The 27,236-nt window shown below is 34.4% G+C and overlaps 3 protein-coding genes across 3 annotated transcripts; all 3 read left to right on the plus strand.

The window, feature by feature from the left end:
- Positions 1–6,054: 6,054 nt before the first annotated feature.
- LOC112019532 (ribosomal RNA-processing protein 17) lies at positions 6,055–9,860 on the plus strand. The gene is made up of 4 exons (XM_024052049.2): positions 6,055–6,221; positions 6,332–6,437; positions 8,840–8,963; positions 9,436–9,860. Exons 1-4 carry the CDS (start codon positions 6,103–6,105, stop codon positions 9,687–9,689), a joined length of 603 nt encoding a protein of 200 aa, XP_023907817.1. The 5' UTR covers positions 6,055–6,102; the 3' UTR covers positions 9,690–9,860.
- A 704-nt stretch (positions 9,861–10,564) lies between these two features.
- Positions 10,565–13,977, plus strand: LOC112019543 (uncharacterized). Its single transcript, XM_024052062.2, has 4 exons — positions 10,565–10,635; positions 11,232–11,337; positions 12,758–12,881; positions 13,346–13,977. The coding sequence occupies exons 1-4, from the start codon at positions 10,565–10,567 to the stop codon at positions 13,597–13,599; spliced, it is 555 nt and encodes a 184-aa protein (XP_023907830.1). The 3' UTR covers positions 13,600–13,977.
- Positions 13,978–20,320: 6,343 nt separating this feature from the next.
- Positions 20,321–26,976, plus strand: LOC112019534 (calmodulin-binding protein 60 B). Its single transcript, XM_024052051.2, has 8 exons — positions 20,321–20,904; positions 22,362–22,437; positions 22,848–22,906; positions 23,560–24,053; positions 24,255–24,415; positions 24,498–24,701; positions 25,091–25,331; positions 25,780–26,976. The coding sequence occupies exons 1-8, from the start codon at positions 20,792–20,794 to the stop codon at positions 26,328–26,330; spliced, it is 1,899 nt and encodes a 632-aa protein (XP_023907819.1). The 5' UTR covers positions 20,321–20,791; the 3' UTR covers positions 26,331–26,976.
- Positions 26,977–27,236: the final 260 nt, after the last annotated feature.

A 27,236-nucleotide genomic window follows, 5' to 3' on the forward strand; every position in this document is an offset into this window, starting at 1 on the left:
CATTCAGCTTTCCATGTCAGGTTAGTTACTCCAACAATTGCATCACCATCTATTGGAATCCCGAAAATAACTTCCACATCTTGTAATGTGATTGTTGTCTCACCACATGGCAGGTGGAAGGTGTGGGTTTCAGGCCGCCATCGCTCAACTAAAACCGTTATCAAATTATTATCAATCTCTCTACATGGAGTCCTATATAGCCCAATAAATCCAACTCTCCTGACAATGTCGATGATGCGATCATCCACCACTATGGGGCGTCGTTTTCTAAGCTCGTCATTACGACCACGACATTTCAGTACCCTTGGATCCTGCACATGATAGAACCATAGTGATGAGATGCAGTATGTCATAACCTTTATATATGTGATTGTAACTATTGATCCCAAAAAACAAAAATAAAGCTATTATGAAGAGAAATTAAAATATCATCCAAAAAAAGAAAGCAACAACGGCAGCAAAATAAAAGGATGCAATGCACTTGATACATTTGATTGAATGCTAGTGCATAGTGTAGAGCTATCAAACATTTACTAAATTGATAATTAATAACCAAATATTATTCATGTAATATTTAATTATAAAAAGACCCATTTGAAATTATTATCTTGTCCCATACATACAAAAATTATATTAAAAGAGTTAATCTATTATAAGCACAATACAATCAAATTTACAACTTCCTAAACACTGATTGCAAACATATAAAACCAAATTTTTCAAGGACAATTATGACAAATAAGCAGCAAGGGTTATTGGGGCCTTATCACAAGAAATCTTGCTACCACAAACAGTGGAGGAAGTGGAAGCTTTGGCTTGTCAATGTGCGATTATGTTTTCTGTTGGAATTGGTTTATACGCACTCATCTTTGAGTAGATGATGCCATGGTCATCATCGACCAAGTCCAGCAAAGAGAGCAATGTAAAACTCATTTTCGAAATGGACAAAGTTTACATCCAGATTTTCATAAATAGGGGGACAATATTTGAGCTATGTGGGGGATTAGAAATTTCGGGATGTCTAACATTTAGAATGTGATTGATAGATTAATTTGTTATGTGTTGATTCTTTCAATTTTTATGGCAACTATAAAACAAGTTTTTGTAGCTATGAAACTAGTAAAAATAAGACTTTATAATAGAATAAATGATGAACTTTTTGGCAAATAATATGATAGTTTTTATAAAAAATGAATTTTTTTTATTACATGAAAAATCGTCTTTATGCATGTTCTTTTTGGATACATGAAAAATGAATTAAATAGCTTTTTTATGTTCATTAATGTTTAAGAATATGATGATATATTGAAGTTGATAATTTTGTATTTAATAGACTTATAAATTATGTTTACTATATCAATGTAAAAAATCGGCCTTCTTCAATAAAAATTCATGGCTACGCTCTTGTTGTTACTCGTGGGGGACCTATGTAATTTTGAAAGTGGAGTTGCACTTCCCCTAAGACTACACCTGAGTTTAGGTCAATCTCTTCAACTACAGTTAATAAGTATTGCTTGCGTAGCTACATAATAGCATTTATAAAACTCAACTAGCTACCAATAAAGCAATAACAACTATATCTCCCAAATCTCAAATCTTTACAAATTTTACTACAAAAAGCGTACACATTGTTGTGGAAACAAAATTAAGAAACTAAAAAAAAAAAAAAAAGTAACTTGGTGGCAAGTCCACAACTACAATATAATAAATGAATATTTGAATTAGTTATTATGATAGGTGACACAACAATTTTTAAGACTTAAAAATAAAATTTGTAAAATATCTAACATCACCTTTTCTTTTCTTTTTTTATACTTCTTAAAAGTTGAGATAAAAATATACGACTCACATGCTTTATTTTAAAATAAAAAATCAAGTTAAGCTTTGGGGGCTATAATATGTTAGGGACCCTACATGGGAATGTTTCTAAAGCTAAACCAAAATAACTTGGAGCTCATAGATAGGTTTCTTTCATGCCACAAAATGAATATCTTGTCTTTATTCAGAGAATAAACAATATTCTTAGTTTCTCACTGTATAAAGAGTACTTACAAAGACTAGGGATGAGGGATGTTAATTATTATATATGAGCCATCAACTTATGCATCCAACTCCAAGTAACAAAGGATTATACCCTGTATCGAGTATATATATATATATCATCTCTCTCATAGCAACAGTCAACCAATCTAACTTAACCCAACTAATAGGCATGACTATGCATTCAAACCTAGTAATACCATTGACAAACTTAGAATTTTAGAAATGAAAAAAAAAAAAAATCAACATAATGTAAAAGGATAATAAGAGAATATTCAGCACGAGGTCGCTTTTAATTTTACCTTGCCTTCCCAAACAGCGCATGATTGATGAGTTGTTAGAAACCTTAACACCGAATTCTCATTAGGACTAGGTCCAAACTCATCACGACTCTGAGCAGGAACAGCAGCCATACTGCACAAAGTTTAAGGAGTCAAGAGTATATATAAGCACATGTTGAACATAAATTGACAAGGATCATGATCAATTAAAATGTAACTCAGCAAGTCATGATCAATACCAACTAAAGAGCTGAATTCTCCTTGTTTTACAGTAAGAAGATAGGCATTTAAGGCAATGGAAGAATTAAAATGTACAATCAAAATCTTTAGCTTACACATAAAACCCTTTCTTAACGTATACACTCCTTTCAAAAGCATTTATAGATACCATATGATTTTAACTGAGTTGGGTTCTCCGATTGATTGTTCTTTACCATTGACAAAGACGTCAAATTAGATTCTTTTTAGTCTAGGCACGATTCAAACACGTCAAAAGACTCTACCAGTTGAGCTAACCTAAACCTGCTACTCATCGAGTATTCATAAACCAAACTGTAAAAACACAGCATTTACATTGGAACTAAAAATCATGACGGCCCTTAAAACACAATAAATCAAAGTCAATTATAACCCATATTTCCAAACCCACAAAAATTCACAAAAAGCATAATAAGTAACATTAATAAAAAAAAAACAACTAAAAATTACATTACAATTCATCATCATCATGCTTTTATAAAAATAAAAACTTGTTTATGATTTTGTTATGTAATACGAAATGCTAATAATGGGATGCTAATTTATAGGAAATGGACCGTCTTTATTGTATTGCGTTGTGTTGACTACCTGCTATGACTTTGAGTTTGTTTGTTTGAGCTTAGTCGGTTTTTTGATGCTTTAAATTTCTACCGCACAAATGATGGGATGGGACCCTTCATTTGTGGCCCATTATTTTAGGTCCATTTCGATTCATATCAATTTTCTAACTTGTGCAAAGTGAATTTGTGGGCCCTTTGGTGTATTTGGATTTACATATCAATTTTCTAACTTCTGAAAAGTGCAACGTAATTTGATTGCTTTTTCATTACTTGTGCAAAAATTCAACACTCTTTAAAATGGAATATGTCCCATTATGACTTAAGTCTCTGGGTCTTATCACTGCTTGTCACAGTGGAACTATAGAACATATAGTATGTGTAGGGTCTGTCTTTGTAGCCCAAAAGATATGGGTTTCCCCAGGCCCAACGAACCCAGAACAATGAATTTGTAGAGAATGGATCGAAGGTTTAGGCGCTCGCCGACGTGCATGAAGCATAAACTACTTTTCTTTTATTGGAAGACACTAAGACCAATTTACAACTGGGGAATGCTCCTCGGCCCATGGCCGAGGAGGTTTTTCCTCCTCCCTTTTTCCTCCCTTACACCTTGCTCCCCTTTCTTATATATTCCTCTCTTCCTCCTTCTGTTGATCATCTATTGGCCTCCCTTCTGACCGTCTGTCCCATCAGAAGTCATATCCATGCTCAGGTGGCTCACCCTGATCAATGTTGCCCTGTTAAAGGGTTACATCCCCATTAATGCGGCCAGAAGGGTTAGGTGAGCGTATTCAATGCCGAGGTGATAGTTCGCCTAGGGCTTGCCCCTTCTCCGTACTTCTGTTGCCAATGCGTGGCACTGGGCCCTCTCCTCCTCGGATATTCCAGGAGTCCTTTGGTAGGGTGGTCCTCGTGTTTTTCCAAGGTTTCGGACGCCCGAGGACAGGGTCATCCTCGGACCCATCGTGCATCCTCGGCGTGGGCCATTTGGGCCAGGCTTGGAGTGGGCCAGGGCTACCCGGTTTTCTGGCCCCACAGTATGCATATATTAAATAATAATATAATAAAGGTAAATTTCTTTAGTAACCATATGAAAACTAAATATCGAAAGTGTTTTGAATGATATAGGAAACTAATCACTTAGATTTTTTGGAATCAAAATGGTAACTGTAGTATTATTACAATTTTTTTTTATAGGTATTGCTACTACTACTACAATCTGTAAATCAGATTCTTCAATGAGTGTGGGACATGTAGGACACTCTATTAACCGTGAAGTCTAGTTAAATACACCATTGTGCAAATGTCAGTATGAAAACTTCAACCTTCAACCATTATTTTCACAAATTACATTACAATTATAAAACAAACAAATACAAATAAATTTGTCATGAAATTAGCCAAAACTCATAAATCCTAATAGTTTTATCCAAATGATTTTTCAACGGTTTAACATATCCAAACTGGTCTGGTGTTATTGAAGGAAACAATAAGGAACAATCAATGCATGCATTACCAATAACCCCAGAAAAAAGAGAGTCCTTACTTTTTGTGAGGTAATCGGAGTGACGGAGCGAGGCGGAGACGGAGCAACGGGAGCGAGAGGCAGCGACGGCGACGGAGACAGAGTGAGAGGCAGCGACGGCGACGGAGTGAGAGGGACTGAGCAACACCGACGGCGACGGAGCGAGATGACTGAGCGAGAGACTGAGAGTGAGAGTGTGAGAGCGACAAAGACGGGATTGAGAGTGAGAGCGACTGAGAGTGTTTTGAACTTAGTTTTTTCTTTTTGAAGGGGATTGAGAGTGACAAAGACGGCGACAGCGACGGAGAGGTGATTGAGAGTGAGAGTGATCGACTGAGAGTGTGAGAGAGACTGAGTGAGAGTAGCGTGACAGAAGTGTGTTTTGAACTTGTTTTTAAGTTTTTGAACTTCAGTTTTTCTTGTAGGGTGCGATGAGGGACGCGTGGAATTTGCTGGGTTAGAAAACGACTCCACTGGAGTCGTTTTTCTGGGCTTGTAAAACGACTCCACTGGAGTCGTTTTCTGATCTACATTAGCCACTCATCTACTGTTTAAAACAAGAAAATTGAGTCCAATTTAGTTGATTTTGTAACCCAAAAATCGACCCTCTGAAGTCGAATTGTTAAAAAGGAAATATATTTAAAACGTTGCTTAACTAATAATATTGTTTGGATTTTATAGTTATTTTATAAAAAAATCCAAAGGGAAGGCATGAAGGAGCCCTTGACCATTGTCATCAAGACTTATGCTGTTTTGCCAGCCAAAAACAGTAGCGGTCAAACTCCAGTATTGGCTCCACCAGTCCGTATAGAGCAAGCAATCCATTAAGCATCCCAATATTTTCCCCTTTAATGATTATTGATAATTTTCTTCTATTTCTAAAACTTTAGACACAGGCACTTCATGAAAAACATTCTCATCACCCAAATTGAAAGACAGAATAAAATAGTGATAAACATGCTGCTTGGGGTTTTGACTCTTCTTAGCAGCAAGCCAGTGCCATCCCCCATTCATAGAAACTGGGACAGTCACTTCTTGAACAATATTAAGTTTAGCACTTGGTGGGAAAGTAAAACAGTGCCATTCACCATTATTAGAAGTGTAAATATCAGCCACACTAGTATCCTCCCGCAAACACGTAATTCTCACAACTTTGTACTCATTAGTTGGGGGCGTGATATCCAGATCCATGGCATTGATCGCAATAAATATATGTTGGAAGGTGGAGCTTTGGGGTACTCTTTATCCATTTTATTGGGCTAAAACTTTAGCTCAAAGTCTTAGTTTCTGTAGCCTATACAAAACCCATTTAATTATTTTGGGCTGGACCAAAATTCACCATAACCAAACCCACTTAAGAAAACCCGAACCGCAAACCCTGCAAATTAAAAAACCCCATAACAATCAACAGCTAGCGGCGCTATAGTCCAGAGAAGCTGCAATGGTGGAAGAAATTGAAGAGGAGGCAGTGCAGCTCGCACGGCCCCAAGGCCGTCATATAAGGAAGAGGGCTCTCAAAAACAAAGCTCTCTCCGTCAAATTCAACGAGAAAGATCTCAGGTAACTATATAAAGTTACACACACTCTCTCTCTCTCTCTCACAGTAATAATCCGTGAACCAAACCCTAAAATTATTATGATTAAATTGTTATTTATTTGGTATGAGAAAGGGACTATGTGACTGGGTTTCACAAGAGGAAGAAGAAAAGGAGAAAGGAAGCTAATAAGCTGCAAGAGGAGGCCCAAAGGCGAAAGCGTATTGAGCTGCGCAAAAAGGTTCTTCTCATTAGTTATTTTTATTTTTATTTTTTTCTCTACTTAGTTAGATACTTATCATGTATTTTTGGAAGTGAGATGTGTATGAATATTTAAGAATTTGCACAATGAGCCAATGTGTGTGTGTGTGAATGAATGTTTGGGATGTTAAGAAGCAAAATATATTCATAAAATGTGGAAATTCGATGAAAAGAAGAGGAAGAGTTGCTTGAGATGGATTGTGCATGTTTAGAGGAGAGTGATTAATGCATTGGTGTGAAAGATTGAGTTAATTCAATTAAGGGAAGGATAAAAGGTAGAGGAAGACGAAAAATAATATTAACAGAAGTAGTAAAGAAGAACATGTCAGTTAAGGAAGTGACATAGGTTATGACTTTGGATATAATAGAATGACGGAAAAGGATATATGTGGCTGGCCATGACTAGTTTGTTAAGGACCTATAAGGCTATAACAGAATCTAAAATTTTGGACTATGGCTTAGTTGTTGTTGCCAATAGGTTCATACAAAAGTGGTTCAAATTTTTGGTAGCTTAAGAAGTTTCTACATTATTTTGGTATAAATATGTGTGTGTATATATAATGATATGCTTTAACTCATTACTTATCCCCCCAAAAAAAAAAAAAAAGTAACTCATTGTCAATCAAATGTCCAAGTATTTCCTTAATTTTTTAGCCATAAACTTTTAATACCACCACCTAGCTGTTATTTCCTTAATTTTTTAGCCATAAACTTTTAATACCACCACCTAGCTGTTTTTGCTAGGGAGATTGAATTTAAATTGAGCTCCTTACGTGGGGGTTGTATGTGTCAATTGTAAGATTTTCATCTATAACAAAGCAATAGATGCATTGAGAATTAAAGGGATATGAAGGATGAGAATTTGATATAGGCGGAGTAAAAATATGCAACCCACTCACAAGACCTAACTTTATGCCCAGCCTTTTTTTTTTTTTTTTTTTTTTTTTTGAAACCATTGCCGAATTACATTTTTTTTTTTTTTTTTTTCCTACTTAGTTAGATACTTATCATGTATTTTTGGAAGTGAGATGTGTATGAGTATTTAAGAATTTGCACAATAAGCCAGTGTGTGTGTGTGTGTGAATGAATGTTTGGGATGTTAAGAAGCAAAATATATTCATAAAATGTGGAAATTCGATGAAAAGAAGGGGAAGAGTTGCTTGAGATGGATTGTGCATGTTTAGAGGAGAGTGATTAATGCATTAGTGGGAAAGATTGAGTTAATTCAATTAAGGGAAGGATAAAAGGTAGAGAAAGACGAAAAATAATATTAATAGAAGTAGTAAAGAAGAACATGTCAGCTAAGGAAGTGACATAGGTTATGACTTTGGATATAATAGAATGACGGAAAAGGATATATGTAGCTGGCCATGACTAGTTTGTTAAGGACCTATAAGGTTATAACAGAATCTAAAATTTTGGACTAAGGCTTAGTTGTTGTTGCCAATAGTTTCATACAAAAGTGGTTCAAATTTTTGGTAGCTTAAGAAGTTTCTACATTATTTTGGTATAAATATGTGTATGTATATATAATGATATGCTTTTTTGATATATAATGCACTATCTCAAGGTTGGGGTAGCGCAATTGACCTGTAGACCCTGTCTTGTGAAGCCAGAGGTCACTAGTTTGAATCTAACCATCTCCCTCTCGTTGAGGCCAAACCTCACTTATCAAAAAATGTAACTCATTACTTATCAAAAGAAAAAAAGTAACTCATTGTCAATCAAATGTCCAAGTATTTCCTTACTTTTTTAGCCATAAACTTTTAATACCACCACCTAGCTGTTTTTGCTAGGGAGATTGAATTTAAATTGAGCTCCTTACATGGGGGTTGTATGTGTCGATTGTAAGATTTTCATCCATAACAAAGCAATAGATGCATTGAGAATTAAAGGGATATGAAGGATCAGAATTTGACATAGGCAAAGTCAAAATATGCAACCCACTCACAAGACCTAACTTTATGCCCGGCCTTTTTTTTTTTTTTTTTTTTTTTTTTGAAACCATTGCCGAATTACTGTTAAGAAATAAAATAAGTTGGTAGAGTATAAAGCCAAAGTACTCTTCTTCACAAGCTCTCATGCTTCTTGCAACTGCTCAAGTTATTTGGGGGAACCCTGAATTCAAGGGGCTTCCATGGGGACATTTTTGTGTAAAAGATCCTAAGAGGAATAGAGGATCATAGAAGGAAGATGGTAGAGGTTGAGAGAAGTTGTGAGAGATTAGTGTGGCAGTCTTACCTGCTAATGTCCATGCTCCTCGTCATGGTTTTTAAGACTGACTTGTATGCTGCTTTGAATCATGTAGTTTTATTAAATGTCTTTTTCTCCTGGTAAGTTTGTTCTAATTGTTGTATCTTTGCTACCTAACTAATTTGGCAGAGGAAATTGGAAAAAGAACTGGTTCTCTATGGAGGAGCTCCACCAGCCAATGATTCAGTGCCTGATGAAAATGAGGAGGACGATGAAGAAGATGAAGAAACGGAGCCAATTGCATCTGTTTCTGGTATTTTTGAACTCTGCAATTGACTGACTGAATTCACACGTATATAAGCTAATTGCATATACTGCACTTGTGCATAGTTGGGTCCAGTATGTTTGGGTGGGCTACCAGGCACACCCCAATTATTCAATATTTCTCTTTTGATTTAGCAGCATCGTTACAAATCTAAACAATATCTGTGATCACTTATCTGGGTTAAAATCTTAACATAATTCCTTCTTCTGATATTAGCAACAAAGCTAGCATTCAGGGGCACTTTAGAATTGGGAGAATTGCCTGCATTTATCTCATTGTTTGTGATTAATTTAATGCTAAGAGGGCTCAAAGGGTGGGACATGAATATTTCGATGACTCCTCTAATTCATCTCTTATTATAAATGTTGAGAAATGTACCAGGGTATTATGTATGTAATCCAAGCTCATGTTTTTTTAATCATTTAATATTTGGGCTCGGTTTTGATCATTTTTTTTATAGGGATGACAACATATGACAATGGCAACATGAAAGTCACGGTAACAACATGTGAGATTTCTCGTGAAGAAGAAATCTTGCCAAGTGATAAAACAGAGGCAGCAGTGCCACGACCAGCTGGAGCTGATAAGAAGCACACTGTGCCTGTTACTAAGAAGAAAGCATTCAAGAGAGTTGCAAGAACAAAGTCACGATCAAAGCCTCAAAATAAAAGAGACAAGAAGAAGGGAAAGAACAAGTACAAAAAGATGCGCTAGCTCTCTGCCTGGATCAACCTGTTCTTCTCTATTGACTTATTATAAGTTTAATGACTTGGCTGTGTAGAGTTTTTTTGGTTGGTTTCTAGGCTTTGTTATATGATAGCTGAGCCATTGACCTTGAGTTACACAATGTCTATCATTTGATAATTCTGAAAAGTGTTTCATTTATATCTTGTTTTTTTATTGTTTACTTTTACCTTAACAAAAAAATTAACTACTCGTTAATTATAGCTGCACCATGTCAACAAGAGAGTCTGCATTGGATTGAAGATTATGCTTAGTTGTTAATGGTATACAATAATTTGTTGTCAGTTATAGGTCCTGTATGAGACTTAATAACAAATTATTGACACAGTAGTTATGAAAATTATTTTGGTCGTACTTTGTAGCATTACTCTCTGTTGGATTTTGTATTTTATTGAATATATGCTTCTTGACCCTACATAAATTTGATTGCCAAGGCCTTGTGCATTATTAAGGGACGTTTCAGGCTTTCAGCTGAGAGACATGTGCATTTGATATTTTGAAAGATTCCTTTTCTCTTGCGGTGTTTGGAGGTACATATATTATCCATCATCATTCATCTTAGAAGGGGATACAGCCTAGGTCCAGTGCATCAGTGCACAGGACCCAATATGATACGTGGACGACCAAAAACAGGATTCTGGATTTTATTATTTTGTGATTACGATTGTCATAATATTTTACAATCAAAACAAAGACAAGAAAAAGACTTTGATTGCTATTTTCCTGGTTTCACCTACAATTGGACAGAACGGGAAGCAACCTTTTGTTGTTATGTAGTGATGCTAGATTAAGAGGGGTCAAATTCTTCTATCCTGGGTCAGTACAGGAAGCCACGTTGCGTCGTAATGGGTCTCAGATTAGATACACACTTGGAGTTTCAGAGTAATGGACCCCTTGCAGTTATCTCAGCTTATATGTTTGTGTTAACGCTTTGTGCTAATATGGAAGTTGTGCATTAAGACATAAAATCCGTAAGAGCAGACATAATAGTACCGCTGCGGTCTTTCAGTTTCTGACAATAAAGTTTTGTGCCAGCAATTTTTGGCCAACTTATAAAGTAGTTGATAGAGATTGATAATATATAAATTAAAAAAAAAAAAAGTTATAAGTTAATGTAAAAATAATTATCCTCTATTTAATATCAATCACTTCGCTCATTCTTGTTTGATTGCCAAGGATTGGCACTATTGATCATTTCAATAAGTTATGACAAATATTGTGGGAATAGAAGAATTTATTTCTATTCGCTCATTCTTGTTTGACGGCCGGTCACAAGGACCAGCAATTTGTGTCGGTATTTTGAACGCGTCATGTTTTAATAGCATAACCTTTTTATTGTAATGGCATGCAAGTTGCTACCCTTTGATTGATATATTTTTAAACTTTAGTATATATGTTATAAACTTTCTGGTTTCATCTAGGGAAAAAAAAAAATAGTGGCATTTCAGTTTTGTGTTATAATAAACCCTAAAATTATTATGATTAAATTGTTATTTATTTGGTATGAGAAAGGGACTATGTGACTGGGTTTCACAAGAGGAAGAAGAAAAGGAGAAAGGAAGCTAATAAGCAGCAAGAGGAGGCCCAAAGGCAAAAGCGTATTGAGCTGCGCAAAAAGGTTCTTCTGATTAGTTTTTTTTTTTTTTTTTTTCCTACTTAGTTAGATACTTATCATGTATTTTTGGAAGTGAGATGTGTATGAGTATTTAAGAATTTGCACAATAAGCCAGTGTGTGTGTGTGTGTGAATGAATGTTTGGGATGTTAAGAAGCAAAATATATTCATAAAATGTGGAAATTCGATGAAAAGAAGGGGAAGAGTTGCTTGAGATGGATTGTGCATGTTTAGAGGAGAGTGATTAATGCATTAGTGGGAAAGATTGAGTTAATTCAATTAAGGGAAGGATAAAAGGTAGAGAAAGACGAAAAATAATATTAATAGAAGTAGTAAAGAAGAACATGTCAGCTAAGGAAGTGACATAGGTTATGACTTTGGATATAATAGAATGACGGAAAAGGATATATGTAGCTGGCCATGACTAGTTTGTTAAGGACCTATAAGGTTATAACAGAATCTAAAATTTTGGACTAAGGCTTAGTTGTTGTTGCCAATAGTTTCATACAAAAGTGGTTCAAATTTTTGGTAGCTTAAGAAGTTTCTACATTATTTTGGTATAAATATGTGTATGTATATATAATGATATGCTTTTTTGATATATAATGCACTATCTCAAGGTTGGGGTAGCGCAATTGACCTGTAGACCCTGTCTTGTGAAGCCAGAGGTCACTAGTTTGAATCTAACCATCTCCCTCTCGTTGAGGCCAAACCTCACTTATCAAAAAATGTAACTCATTACTTATCAAAAGAAAAAAAGTAACTCATTGTCAATCAAATGTCCAAGTATTTCCTTACTTTTTTAGCCATAAACTTTTAATACCACCACCTAGCTGTTTTTGCTAGGGAGATTGAATTTAAATTGAGCTCCTTACATGGGGGTTGTATGTGTCGATTGTAAGATTTTCATCCATAACAAAGCAATAGATGCATTGAGAATTAAAGGGATATGAAGGATCAGAATTTGACATAGGCAAAGTCAAAATATGCAACCCACTCACAAGACCTAACTTTATGCCCGGCCATTTTATTTATTTATTTTGAAACCATTGCCGAATTACTGTTAAGAAATAAAATAAGTTGGTAGAGTATAAAGCCAAAGTACTCTTCTTCACAAGCTCTCATGCTTCTTGCAACTGCTCAAGTTATTTGGGGGAACCCTGAATTCAAGGGGCTTCCATGGGGACATTTTTGTGTTAAAGTTCCTAAGAGAAATAGAGGATCATAGAAGGAAGATGGTTGAGGTTGAGAGAAGTTGTGAGAGATTAGTGTGGCAGTCTTACCTGCTAATGTCCATGCTCCTCGTCATGGTTTTTAAGACTGACTTGTATGCTGCTTTGAATCATGTAGTTTTATTAAATGTCTTTTTCTCCTGGTAAGTTTGTTCTAATTGTTGTATCTTTGCTACCTAACTAATTTGGCAGAGGAAATTGGAAAAAGAACTGGTTCTCTATGGTGGAGCTCCACCAGCCAATGATTCAGTGCCTGATGAAAATGAGGAGGACGATGAAGAAGATGAAGAAACGGAGCCAATTGCATCTGTTTCTGGTATTTTTGAAGACTGACTGAATTCACACATATATAAGCTAATTGCATATAATGCTTTTGTGCATAGTTGGGTCCAGTATGTTTGGGTGGGCTACCAGGCACACCCCAATTATTCAATATTTCTCTTTTGACTTAGCAGCATCGTTACAAATCTAAACAATATCTGCGATCACTTATCTGGGTTAAAATCTTAACATAATTCTTTCTTCTGATATTAGCAACAAAGCTAGCATTCAGGGGCATTTCAGAATTGGGAGAATTGCCTGCATTTATCTCATTGTTTGTGATTAATTTAATGCTAAGAGGGCTCAAAGGGTGGGACATGAATATTTCGATGACTCCTCTAATTCATCTCTTATTATAAATGTTAAGAAATGTACCAGAGTATTATGTATGTAATCCAAGCTCATGTTTTTTTAATCATTTAATATTTGGGCTCGGTTTTGATCATTTTTTTTTTATAGGGATGACAACATATGACAATGGCAACATGAAAGTCACAGTAACAACATGTGAGATTTCTCGTGAAGAAGAAATCTTGCCAAGTGACAAAACAGAGGCAGCAGTGCCGCGACCAGCTGGTGCTGATAAGAAGCACACTGTGCCTGTGACTAAGAAGAAAGCATTCAAGAGAGTTGCAAGAACAAAGTCACGATCAAAGCCTCAAAATAAAAGAGACAAAAAGAAGGGGAAGAACAAGAACAAAAAGATGCGCTAGCTCTCTGCTTGGATCAACCTGTTCTTCTCTATTGACTGATTATAAGTTTAATGACTTGGCTGTGTTGAGTTTTTTTGGTTGGTTTCCAGGTTTTGTTATACGATAGCTGAGCCATTGACCTTGAGTTACACAATGTCTATCATTTGATTATTCTGAAAAGTGTTTAATTTATATCTTGTTTTTTTATCGTTTGCTTTTACCTCAACCAAAAAAATTAACTAGTCGTTAATTATATCTGCACCATGTCAACAAGAGAGTCTGCATTGGATTGAAGATTATGCTTAGTTGTTCATCCTATATCAAATGTATTTCAAAACACATTTCACCATTGCTGAGAAGACAAGCTGTTAATGGTATACAATAATTTGTTGTCAGTTATAGGTCTTGTATGAATAACAAATTATTGACACAGTAGTTATGAAAATTATTGTGGTCGTACTCTGTAGCATTACTCTGTGTTGGGTTTTGTATATTTTTTTTTTTTTTTTTGAAAAAAACGATAGAGTTTTATTTCTTGAAACTGAGAGAACATACAGAAAGATTGGAACACTGTGTTGGGTCTTGTATCTTATTGAATTTATGCTTCTTGACCCTACATAAATTTGATTGCCAAGGCCTTGTGCATTATTAAGGGACGTTTCAGCTGAGAACACGTGCATTTGATATTTTGAAAGATTCCTTTTCTTTAGCGGTGTTTGGAGGTACATATATTATCCATCATCATTCACCTGAATAAAGCTTAGATCCAGTACATCAGTGCACAGGACCCAATATGATACGTGCACGACCAAAACTGAACCCCTTTAAAGGATAGTTGTCCTTTATTAAAAACCTCTTCTGAGTCAAAAACAGGATTAGGTGTTTGGGCAGAGTAATTTGAGTAATATTGATTGGAGTTTTTTGAAATACATGTAGATGAAAAAATGTGTAAAAATATGTATAATGTTGTTTAAAATATGAAAATGTGAGTTTAAGCTTGCCTATCAACCAGGCCTGGATTTTACTATTTTGTGATTACTATTGACATAATATTTTACAATCAAAACAAAGACAAGAAAAAGACTTTGAATCTTTGATTGCCATTTTCCTGGTTTCACCTACAATGGGACAGAACGGGAAGCAACCTTTTGTTGTTATGTAGTGATGCTAGATTAAGAGGGGTCAAATTCTTCTGTCCTGGGTCAGTGCAGGAAGCCACGTTGTGTCGTAATGTATCTCAGATTAGATACACACTTGGAGTTTCAAAGTAATGGACCCCTTTGCAGTTATGGCAGCTTAAATGTTTGTGTTAACGCTTTGTGCTAATATGGAAGTTGTGCATTAAGACATAAAAGTCCGTAAGAACAGACATAATAGTACTGCTGCGGTCTTTCAATTTCTGACAACAAAGTTTTGTGCCAGCAATTTTTGGCCAAGTTATGCAGTTGTCGATCGAGATCGATATAAAAAAAAAGTTATAGGTTAATCTAAAAATAATTATCCTCTATTTTTACTATCGATCACTTTGCTCCTTCTTGTTTGATTGCAGGCCTGGTCACAAGGATTGGCACTATGATCATTTCAATAAGTTGTGACAAATATTGTCGTAGTAGAAGGAGAAAAAATCTTGGGTAAGACGGGCGCATGCACCCATTATCTCATAAGATAACATTTCGTAGAAGAATTTATTTCTAGTCCCTCATTCTTGTTTGACGGCTTGGTCACGACTCATGAGGACTAGCATTCTGTCTTGATATTTTGAACGTATCATGTTTTAATAGCATAACCTTTTATTGGAATGGCATGCAAGTTGCCACCCTTTGATTGATGTATTTTTAAACTTTAGCATATATGTCATAAACTTTCAGGTTTCATCTAGGGGAAAAAAATTAGTGGCATTTCAGTTTTGTGCCAGCAATTTTTGGCCAAGTTATACAGTTGTCGATCGAGATCAATATAAAAAAAAAAAATAGTTATAGGTTAATGTAAAAATAATTATCCTCTATTTTTACTATCGATCACTTCGCTCCTTCTTGTTTGATTGCAGGCTTGGTCACAAGGATTGGCACTATGATTATTTCAATAAGTTGTGACAAATATTGTTGTAGTAAAAGGAGAAAAAATCTTGGGTGAGACCGGCGCATGCGCCCATTATCTCACAAGATAACATCTTGTAGAAGAATTTATTTCTACTCCCTCATTCTTGTTTGACGGCTTGGTCACGACTCACGAGGACTAGCATTCTGTCTTGATATTTTGAACGTATCATGTTTTAATAGCATAAGCTTTTATTGGAATGGCATGCAAGTTGCCACCCTTTGATTGATGTATTTTTAAACTTTAGCATATATGTCATAAACTTTCAGGTTTCATCTAGGGGAAAAAAATTAGTGGCATTTCAGTTGTGTTAGCAGTGTTTTGCCAACAACTTATAAAGTACTCGATTTTGATCGGTTAAAAAAAAAAAAAAAAGATATGGATTAATGTAAAAATAATTATTCTATGTGATTGGTTAAAAAAAGTTATAGGTTAATGTTAAAATTTTTATTCTCTATTTACTGTCGATCACTTAAATAACTTGTGACAAATATTGCGGTAGTAGAAGAACCAATTTCTAATTGCTCACAAGAACTGGCACATTGAAAGTATGTCATGGTATTTTGAAAGTATCATCATGTTTTTATAGCATAACCCTTTGATTGATATATATATATATATATATATCTATAAACTTTAGTATATATGTCATAAACTTTCAGGTTTCATTTAGGAAGAAAAACAGTGGCACCGGTGCAGGACTTGTATGCTTTGCTACGACGTGTAGACTAGAATCTCTAGGTCTTGGTTTTTTTCTCGTCTCTTTAGCTCTCCTTGAATAGAGCCAAGGGCTCATTAATTCTTGTCGCATTTTTGTGCATAATGACTCGTGGCCAATATCAGCTGTCAGTACTTTCAACTCAGGGCTTTTCCTTACAGGAAAGAGAACAGTAAGGAATAGAACAAAAATAATTGAAGAGATATTCTATCCATTTTTTTTGTCTAGTAGTTTGGTATGAATGAATTGAATGATTAGGAGATAATTTCACTTCTAATCTTTCTTTTTTTTTCTTCTAAAAATGAAAGAAAAACTCATTCTTTTTTTAAAGAAATAGTAGTGAATTACCAATTTTATTTATACCATAAAGAAGAAAATAATCAAAGGTGAATGATATATTAGTAAATTATATATTTCTTTTCTTTCAGTTCAAATTTGTTGATATAATGTAGAAAAAATACACCAAATTTTATTTTATTCATTTACGACCTAGTCATTTGATTATATTATAAACTCAAAAACATAAAGTCAATGTTAAGAATAAATTATATGCTCATTTGAACCATTCTTTTCTTAAAAGGGGAAGGCAAAAAAGAGAATATAAGGCATAGTTTTCAATCCATTGTGCATTAACACCTTGGATAACTTGAGCAATTCACTTCCACCACTTTCTATCCTATGCTATGCTATGCTATGATAAATTATTTTATGCTTTGATGGATGAATAAACTGCCGAAGAATCTTGAAAAGCGTCACACTTGAAAGAGGATAATATTAAAAAAACCATAAAAACCTAATATTCAAAGAAAAGTACGAGTGTTAATAGATATTGCTTTAATGTGTTCATGCAGTAGGACCATAATGTAGAGCCAAAACAGTTAAATAGAAAGAAAGAAAAGTCCCCACTTTTTTGCGTGAAGAAAAAAAAAACAGCAACAGAGCAACACATGAGAGAGTGCACATGTTAGAGGAGGACATTGATCAACCCTTGAGGATGCACATAGCTAAAAAAAAAATGGAAACATATTGTATATAACTACACTTTAATGATATTATTTTTTTAGAACAGTGTTTATTACACATTTGTATGCATTCACATCTGTTAAATTACGTGTTTGAAATCGTGCGTTAGACTCACAATTTTAGTGTTGTTAAACACTTGTACGGATGCGCATACCGTGTGTAATAAGTTTTATTTCTTTATTCTTTTCAATATTAAATTTATAATTTCAGAAAAATTTAAGATACTGTGGAACACAAGACTTCTTTACTCTTCGAATCTTATGTTGTGGACTAATTAGGCTAGGACTTCTGGCAAAAAAAAATGAAAAAAGTAGGCTAAGACTTTTGTTCTTATCCTATACCGTGCTACGAGGGCCTACGCTCTTAAAGTTAATAATGCTTGGATTTTTTGTTTTTTGCTTAGGTCATGAGTTAGATATTTTTACATTAACGAAGATCCACTTATTTAATTGAAATTAAAATTTTTTTATAAAAAGTACTGTAAATAAAAGTATAATTTAGTTAAAATAATACAATAAATTTTATAAATAATATCAAAAAGTACAATAAAATCATAAATAGTAATAAAAATAAGCTGATAAAATTAACCATGCCGTTGTATAATGTAGTGTGGTTTTTTTTCTTTCTTTTGGATTTTTTTTCCCTTTTTTTTGGTGTAATAAAAAGAAAAACACACAGTGCACGCATACACCTTTCTATCTTGTCACTTCGATGCTTCACCAACAAAACCATTGACTTGAAATCTAATTTAAGGCGTGTAATTAATTGATATTTTTGACCCTTAGAAAAAAAATTCAAGAAATTCTCATTTTGGTCAGAAGAAAAAGTAAATTCGAACTTTGTTTCCTTGTTTTTATTTGTCCTGTCCACAGGACATTTCTTTCTGGTTTATCTTTGTTCAATTTACTCTTTGCCGTGATTCAAATTCAAAATTGTTCTTCAACTTCTTAGCCAAAAGAAGAAAAAAAAAAAAAAAAAAAAGAAGGTTCTTCAACTATTACAATTTTTGCCAAAAACAAAGTTTCTCTCCAAGTTTGGAGAGAAATTTTACAAATTCATCATATATTTTTATATATAGTGTAAATTTTGAAAATCTAATCATTAGATTGCATATTCTTATTACATCCTTAATGTTTACAAAGTTTTAAGAATATCAAAGGTTAATTGCAATGTCATCAAATAAATATTATAATTTCAAGTTTTTGTAATCTAAAGTTGTGTATAAAACATAAGTTAATTGATTCAATAGTAAATAACATCCGATTATAATGAAATTTGATATGCATGTTAAGAACATAAAAAATATAAAATTCAACGGTTAGATTTTCAAAATTCACACACCAAAAAGATATATATGAGAAGTTCCATAACTCTTACCATAATTTTATTGGTGAGTGACTACTTACTATTTTTATTTGGATTTACCTTTTTTTTTGTTTTTTTGTTTTTTTTTAATCTAACATCCACAAAAGAACATATCAGTAGGGCGTTGGGTATGGGAATTATTGAGAAAAGTTTTGCTTTTGTTTTAGTTTTTAAGCAAATAAACTACTTTTAGCATTTATTTTGTTGTTGTAATAAACTAACTTCCAATTTTTTTTTATAAAATATTTAACATAAAAATTACCAAAATTGTATCTTTTAATAAACTCTATACAAATAAGGTACTAGAAATAAGCAAATTTCAAAGGTGCACAAGAATTGTGTCATTATCTTTTATGGAAGATTATTAGATATTTTTAGAGCACGTGGTGCACCCTCTTTTCACATTTATGATAAAGTTCCATCATAAATTTAATTAGTAAGAGGGTACATAATAATAAGACTAAACTCTACAAGAAAGTAGTGTAAAACTCAAGTTTTACACCCTTCAATTCAATCATGTCTCATCATTATATCACATATTAAAAATAGGCACAATCACAGCTAATCAATTATAATACAAGAAAGTAGTGGACATTTTAGATGTTTTTGAGAGTGACCTCAATGGGATGTATTTTAATAGGATATGTCCTGAACCTTGATTTAGTGCTTAGTTTTAATATTATCGTCTTTTCACCAAAAAAAAAAAAATTTTATAATACCCATCTAAAAACTCAACCCATAAGTGTTGTATGATGTATTGAGTTTTAAGTAAAAAAAAATAAGAATCATGTTAACGGATAATTTTAAGGCAAATGTTAGTAAACCATAATAAAAAAGTTTTAACACCATTTACATAAAAAAAAAATTAATAATATTTATTATTTTATTATCTTCCTAATAAAATGCTTCTAAAAATAGTTTATAAACTAATATCCTTAAAACAATGATTAAAATTTCCTAAAAACTAACGTGTAAAAGATGAATTTTATTCTCCATCCTTGTCAAATTCAAAGGCATACTCATCTCTAGTCCAAATCAATATAAGAAGCGCACACACACAACACAACCCTATCCTCACCCACACACAAACCACACCACCTCTGTCACCCCCACATGCCTAATCATTATAAAACATTGAATGAGATTCCCCCAAACCTCAAAAACAAAAAATCGAACGGCCCAGATCTCATCATCATATCTGAGCCCCCACCACCGTCCAACTACCTCACAGAGATTCTCACTGCTTCAGCCGTCACTGTAAGCACACGCAGTCGCACTCACACTCACAGACAAACCAAAACACACAAACAGAAAAGAAAAAAAAAAAAAAAAGAGAGAGAGAGAGAGAAACTTAAGAGTGAGCAGTGGCTTTCAAAGAAATTGCGAAAGTGTTTGCAACGAAAATTCGCAGACGCTTCGACGAAACTTCTCACATACTCCAAAAGCAAAAAAAAAAAAAAAAAACAAATACTAAAAAACAAAAAAAAAAAAAAAAAAAAAACTCTCAATATATTTTTTTATTTTCTCTCTTAGGTTTTTCACTTTCCCGCTTTCTTTTCTATTTTTTCACTTTTTCTCTTTTTTGCTTTTCTCATCCATTCGAATCCGCGGCACACACACTTTTTTTTTTCAATTTTGGTTCTCTTCTCCGTTTGGTTGCTGAGAAAAACAAAAGGAAAAATTAAAAATAAGAAGACGAACCAAGACGGATTCTCATGCGTGATAACTTTTTGTTATTTTCTTATTAAAGTCAAACTTTATATAAGTTTATTATTATTTGAGTTTCGGGTGAAGCTTCTGTTTGGTTTCTGAGAAAATACCGAAACGGAAAAGGAAAGGAGTAAAATAACTCTGTTTATATGTTTGGTTATGGAAGGAGATAAAGTTGGTTTTAAGCTTATAGGTTTGTTTGTTATGTAATTGGAAAGTTGATATTAGAGGTGTTAAAAGAGTTTCTCACAGTTTCTCAGCAGCCAAACAAGGACGTTAACATTTGAAAATTTGAAAAAAATGCAAACGAGGTATATGGAAAGATCGAACAGCATGGCGAGAGAGAAGCGAGGCTTGGATTCTACTTCAGCTGAAGATGGCCAGCCTGATAGGAAACGACCTGCTTTAGCGAGGTCTCTCTCTCTCTGTCTCTCTCTTCCTTCAAAATTTGAAACCATTTATTTGATCTTATTCAAATTTTACTTCATGCTTTGTTAAATTGGTTTAGTTTTGAAGCTGAGATGTTAAATTTAAGTTTGGTGTTCTTTGGTTTAAATTTTCAGCTCTGAATTGTTTGTTTGCTTCTATGGTTGTAGTTGAACAGGAAACGTGAAGCTTGCTCAGTAGAAACTGAACCAAGAAAACTTTTGAGAAAATTACATTTTAAAATGAGTGTAAAAATTATATAATATAATTTCAAAAGTAACAAATTAAACCATGAGGTTTCAAAAAGTAAGAAATTAAATTCTGGAATTTCGAAAAGTAATAAATTAAAAATTAGTCCACTTAAGTGTATTGTGTTTGGGGTTTAATATAGTTTGAGAGTTTTTTTTTTTAATAAGTAATTTGAGGGTTTAATTTGTTAATTTTTGAAACTTAATGGTTTAATTTGTTACTTTTAAAACTGAATGGTTTAATTTATTACTATTTTTTAAAACTATAGAGTTTAATTTGTTACACACTCTAAACTATAGGTAATAAATAATTTTTTTTTAAATTGATTTTGATTCTATGAAGGGTTCTAGCAAACTAACTTAGTTCTTGATATTTTGCTGCTTATTGTTCTTATTATCATTGTGTTCTTTTGATAAGCAGAGTAATTGTTGCTTATTGAGGAATGAGAAGTTAAGAACTTTGTAAATTTGGTCTTGGCTATGAGTTGGTTTCATGAATTGAGAAAAGGGTGTATGTATAATACTGATTTTGATGTTATGAATAGTTGTGTATTAGAGCACCAGATTGTGATGCTTTCTGAGGGTTGTGGTGCTCTAACTGTGTAACAAATGGGTGTTGGTGAATGCATTTTTCCTTGCACGTAGATGTGTTGTGGGTTGACCTCAGCTAGGAAATATAGAAAGAGGTTGATATAGGAGTGTTCTTGTTACATCAGCTGCAAACACCGAATGATAATATATGTAGCTATATATGTCTTCTTCAACATGGTAACTTGCCTTTTCAGGCTACATGGGTTATTATTCGGAAGTAATCAGGTGCATTCTTGATCAAAGTTTATTATCATGTCCTTTTAACTTTAATGATTATCTACTGTAAACCTTTGTATTGTTCTCTCATCAGTAAAGTTGGTTTACCTAGTTTTGTGTGTGCGCATGTGTATGGTTTTTTTTTCTCCTCCAGGTTTTGATGTTTCTAATATTTTTTTACTTGTTTCCCCAAAATATTATTGGGCTCTGTTGTGACTTACATGGTCCAAACATCCCTGCTTCTGTACCTAAAAGTTTGAATTGGATTTTAACTTTGAATTTTCAACAGTAATATTGTGGAGTCATGTGTTATGTCTTTCATTTTGTATTTCCCATGCAATGTTGATAGCCTTCAGATATTGTTTCTCAAAAGATCTGATTTCATGCAGTGTAATTGTTGAAGCTCTAAAGGTGGATAGTCTGCAGAAACTTTGTTCATCATTGGAGCCTATTCTCCGGAGAGTTGTAAGATAATTTTTCTTATGAATTTTTCTGTTTTCCATGAAGATTTAGGATAGTTTCTTTTTCATGTTTCACCATGAAGTGATAAATTCAACTTGGCTACTGCCCAGTTGGTGATTAATTTTGATCATGGGGCTTAAATTCATTGGTTATTGGAAAACTATGTCTTACTAATGTCAAATATGTCTCTCTAGCATTTGATGGTCCAGTTTCTTATTCAAAATTATAAACTAGCCGAAAATGTGTCAGTTGTGTGGTCTTTGTGCTTCCAACATGTCTAGAACTCCTTTGAAGGATTGAAGAAGTGTCTATGCTGTTTGGTTGGAGTGTTGGACATGCTAAGTGAAATTCTTGTATATTGATTTATAATTTTGGTGTAATGCTTTTGATGTCTTATATCTACCACTAAACAGGTCAGTGAAGAAGTGGAGCGTGCTTTAGCAAAATTAGGCACTGCCAAACTTACTGGGAGGTATTATTGTTATTGTTGTTGTTGTTATTATTATTATTATTATTATTATTATTATCATCTTGTCTATGCTCATTAAAATAATTACAAACATAATTTTTTTACACTTCAAATCCTCAAATGAATATTATATTTGGTCTGTTTGTAAAGAATATATATTCTTGTTGTGTGTGACCAGAAAACAAAGAACATGAGCACATGACAAATCCTAGGCTTCTTCAACTATCACCCCCCCACCCAACCAAAAAAAAAAAAAAAAAGGAAAACAAATCTATATCCTCTACTATAAGAGATCCAAAAGAAATCTAAAAGACAAGTGAGAGAGAGAGAAAAAAAGATCCTGAAGGTTCATGATAAGCTCCTCTCTTGCCACCTACGGTATTAACTCTTGCTGTAATTTAGCATGGAGGTTGATGTTGGGCTTAGATACTCTGGTGCAATAATTTGATAACTTGTCCATTGAGCCAAACCACACTGGGTCTGGATCTGAGATTTGTTATATACATGTTTTACTCTTTTGGCCTTTGTTGCATTTCTTTGTTATTTTTGGCTTTTGCCAGCATCTAATCTATTGCTGCCAATAGTGTGATTATATGAATTAATGATGAGATATTCATGTCAATAATTTGATCCGGGTAATGCTTGAGAAAATGCAGGTCTTCTCCTAAACGTATAGAAGGGCCTGATGGGAGAAACTTACAGCTGCGCTTCAAGTCTAGGCTGTCTCTTCCTCTCTTTACTGGTGGAAAAGTTGAAGGGGAGCAGGGGGCTGCAATTCATATTGTTTTGCTTGATGCAATTGCAGGCCATGTTGTCACATCTGGCCCAGAATCCGCTGTGAAGCTAGATGTTATTGTGCTTGAAGGTGATTTCAATAATGAGGATGATGAAAACTGGAGTCAAGAAGAATTTGATAGCCATGTGGTGAAAGAGCGTGAAGGAAAGAGGCCACTGCTGACTGGGGATTTGCAAGTAACACTGAAGGAAGGTGTGGGAACACTAGGCGATCTAACCTTTACTGACAACTCAAGCTGGATAAGGAGCAGGAAGTTCAGGCTAGGACTGAAGGTTGCCTCAGGCTATTCCGAGGGCATTCGTATACGCGAAGCAAAAACAGAAGCCTTCACTGTTAAGGATCACAGAGGAGAATGTGAGTTCATAATTTGCACCAATAATTTTATTCACCTAGGAAAAAAAAGGCCATATGCAGATACTGAGGAATCATAAGACTGAATTACCTCAGATGCATATATAGGCATCCCCAAAATTTTGGGACTAAGGATCTGTTGTAGTTTTATTCCATATATCAGGCATTCGTCTGTTGGTAACTTTGCAATTTTTTGCTTTACAGTATACAAGAAACATTATCCACCTGCATTAAATGATGAGGTTTGGAGATTGGAGAAAATTGGCAAAGATGGGTCATTTCACAAGAGGCTGAACAAAGCTGGAATTTGTACAGTTGAAGACTTCCTACGGCTTGTGGTTAGAGACTCACAGAGATTGCGGAATGTGAGAATGCTAAATTTCCCTGTCAAATTCAAATCCTTATATATATATCAGTTCTAATTATTTTTCTATTCTTATGTTGTAGATTCTTGGAAGTGGCATGTCAAATAAGATGTGGGATGTTCTTGTTGAGCATGCAAAAACTTGTGCTTTGAGTGGGAAACTCTATGTGTACTATCCTGAAGATGAGAGGAATGTTGGTGTTGTTTTTAACAATATCTATGAATTTTGTGGCTTAATTTCCAGTGAACAATATTATGCAGCTGATTCTCTTTCTGAAAGTCAAAAGGTAATAGTTTATCATCTTTCCCATATCAATTTGGATTATCATGTTGGTTTGTGTTCCATCTTGTGGTTGACTAATGTTCTTTTAGGCATTAACCTATTACATTAATCTTACTGCGCCATAATTTGTCCATGATATTAGTATCACTTTTGTTTTTACACTGGGGATCTATTCAAGTATGGAGGGAGAAATTAGACCATAAGTAGCTTTTTCTGGAATCTAAATGAGCAATAAATGTCCTATCACCCTATTCCAGCTTTTATTAAAATGAAATTCCATGATGGCCAGGCCCTTTCTTATTTTTCCCATGGGCTTGTTAGAAATGCTTGACTTCTAGGTTTTGGGAAAAAAGATGGAAGTTTCGAAACTCAGATTTGTTTTGGTTCTTGCAGGTCTATGTGGACACCTTGGTGAAGAAGGCGTATGAAAATTGGATGCATGTTATAGAGTATGATGGCAAGTCTCTTCTTAGCTATAAAGAAAATAAGAGCTTGGATGCTTCTCAAACTGAGGTCTTAGTGAACTCACAAGATTATTCAAATTCCTTTGACCAACAATTCGCCCTACCAAGCCTTACTGTTCCAGTTCCTTCAGAGCAGCCTGCTATGAATTCAGCAGGCCTAACAGTTGGAGGTCTAATTTTTTTTTCTATAAAATTATAATAGTTTATATTACAATATTTTGTGGGTTTATGCAATACAATAGTGCTGTTAATTGGGTAAAAATTCTAGTTCAAAGTGAAATAGAAAAATGGAATCAATTTGGAAGGTTCTAATGGGTCACTAATTGAAGAAAAGAAAAATTTTCAATAGTTTAGAACAAAAAAGAAACAATAAATTTGAAGTTTTAAGGACAGATGTGAAAGAGTTTCAATAGTCGTGACATGAAGAACACTGAACTGTTTTGATGTCTATACCATAAACTGTTCCTAGCAACCCTTTAAAAATGGCTTTTCATTGTGGATTGTCACTGTATGTGCCTGTCTTAAAATCCTTCATTACTCATTAGGCCTAAAAGACTCACAGCCTGTGCATGCATTAGCTCTTCTATCAGTTTCTGATTGTGTTCTCTCTCTTTCCAGGGTATAATGATAATACCAGATTCTCACTACAGCCTCAGAATGTGAATCTCAATGCTAATATTCAGTTTGATGGCACTTCAATCCCTCTCCAGAACCCAATGATCGGCAGTTCTCACCAAGCCCAGCTTCCAAGAAGTGAAAATGTGATGGCCCTTGGTCCACGACAGACATCCACATCAGGCTTTCAGATGGTTGGTGCATCCAATCTAACTTCTTGTAGGGGAGTTGAAGACTACTTCTCAGAGGAAGAGATTCGTATGAGAAGTCATGAAATGCTTGAAAATGAGGATATGCAACATCTGCTTCGTCTCTTTAACATGGGAGGCCAAGGACATGGCTCCATGAATATGACTGAGGAAGTGTACCCTTATCCATCAGCATACATGGGAACTCCATCTCTAAACTACAACTTCGATGATGATCGGACTCGGTCATCAGGAAAAGCTGTTGTAGGGTGGCTGAAGCTAAAGGCAGCCCTGAGATGGGGCATCTTTGTTAGGAAGAAGGCTGCTGAGAGACGGGCTCAACTTGTTGAGTTGGATGAACCATAGATGTGGTCTGTGCAGCAAAGCTGATCCGGTTTTGATGTTAATATGCTTCTTCTTCACTGCCTGCCTGATTCCTGTCATGCTGAAGTTTCTAACATGGCTCAGAAAAAAAAAAAAAAAAAAAAGGGACTATATCCATGGGCTTAAGCTGTTGAGTGGAGACTTCACTTTTAGCTCTTGCTGTTCCTTGGGTCATAATCCTGATATCTGGAAACCTGCCAGTTTGTACAGTGCTAGCCTGTACAGTAAGCTTATATCTTCTGTTAACAACTATTTTGCAGTTGTGTTTTACTCAACTTAGATGTCCTCTCAACATTCTGGCCAGCTAGTTTAATAGACCTACAAAGCTAGGCTGTTTCTACTGAAGATGACTGCAGATGGAAGAGATAACAAGAAGATTTTAGCGGGAGAACATTCCAGGTGGAAATTTAGTTGGTCTTTTCCGTCATAGTTGTTAGTGACCAGGGCAGAAGTGACAGTTAAAAAAATTATCTCAATTCCAGCCATGGCTAGCATGTTGTAGTATCTTTTAAATTCTTAATTATGCGCTTAGTTGTAGTATGTTAGTTAAAATCCAACATGTCATTCTGCATTGTAACACGGGAATAATAGTTAATGATAGTGAACTAGTGATAAAATTGCCGGATCATGTTTTGGTGGCTCCTTTTCTGAATGCTGTGTGATGGTCACTTGCATGGTTTGCTCTGATACTTTACTATATGAGATGCATCATCCGTGTCAATGTTGGAAGAGTAAATTTACAAGCAAGTTATTGAGACTGGTTTTTAGTTTTTACATAATTTTCACCCTAGCATGATAAGAATTAGCTGAAATTGTCTGCCAGGCTTGCGTTCTACTAACTTTACTGTCTTGAACGTACATTTCTCATTCTTGAAAGCTTTACATATT

Source organism: Quercus suber, unplaced genomic scaffold (genome assembly GCF_002906115.3).
Source record: "Quercus suber isolate HL8 unplaced genomic scaffold, Cork oak 2.0 scaffold_229, whole genome shotgun sequence".
In the NCBI taxonomy this organism is placed as follows: Eukaryota; Viridiplantae; Streptophyta; class Magnoliopsida; order Fagales; family Fagaceae; genus Quercus; species Quercus suber.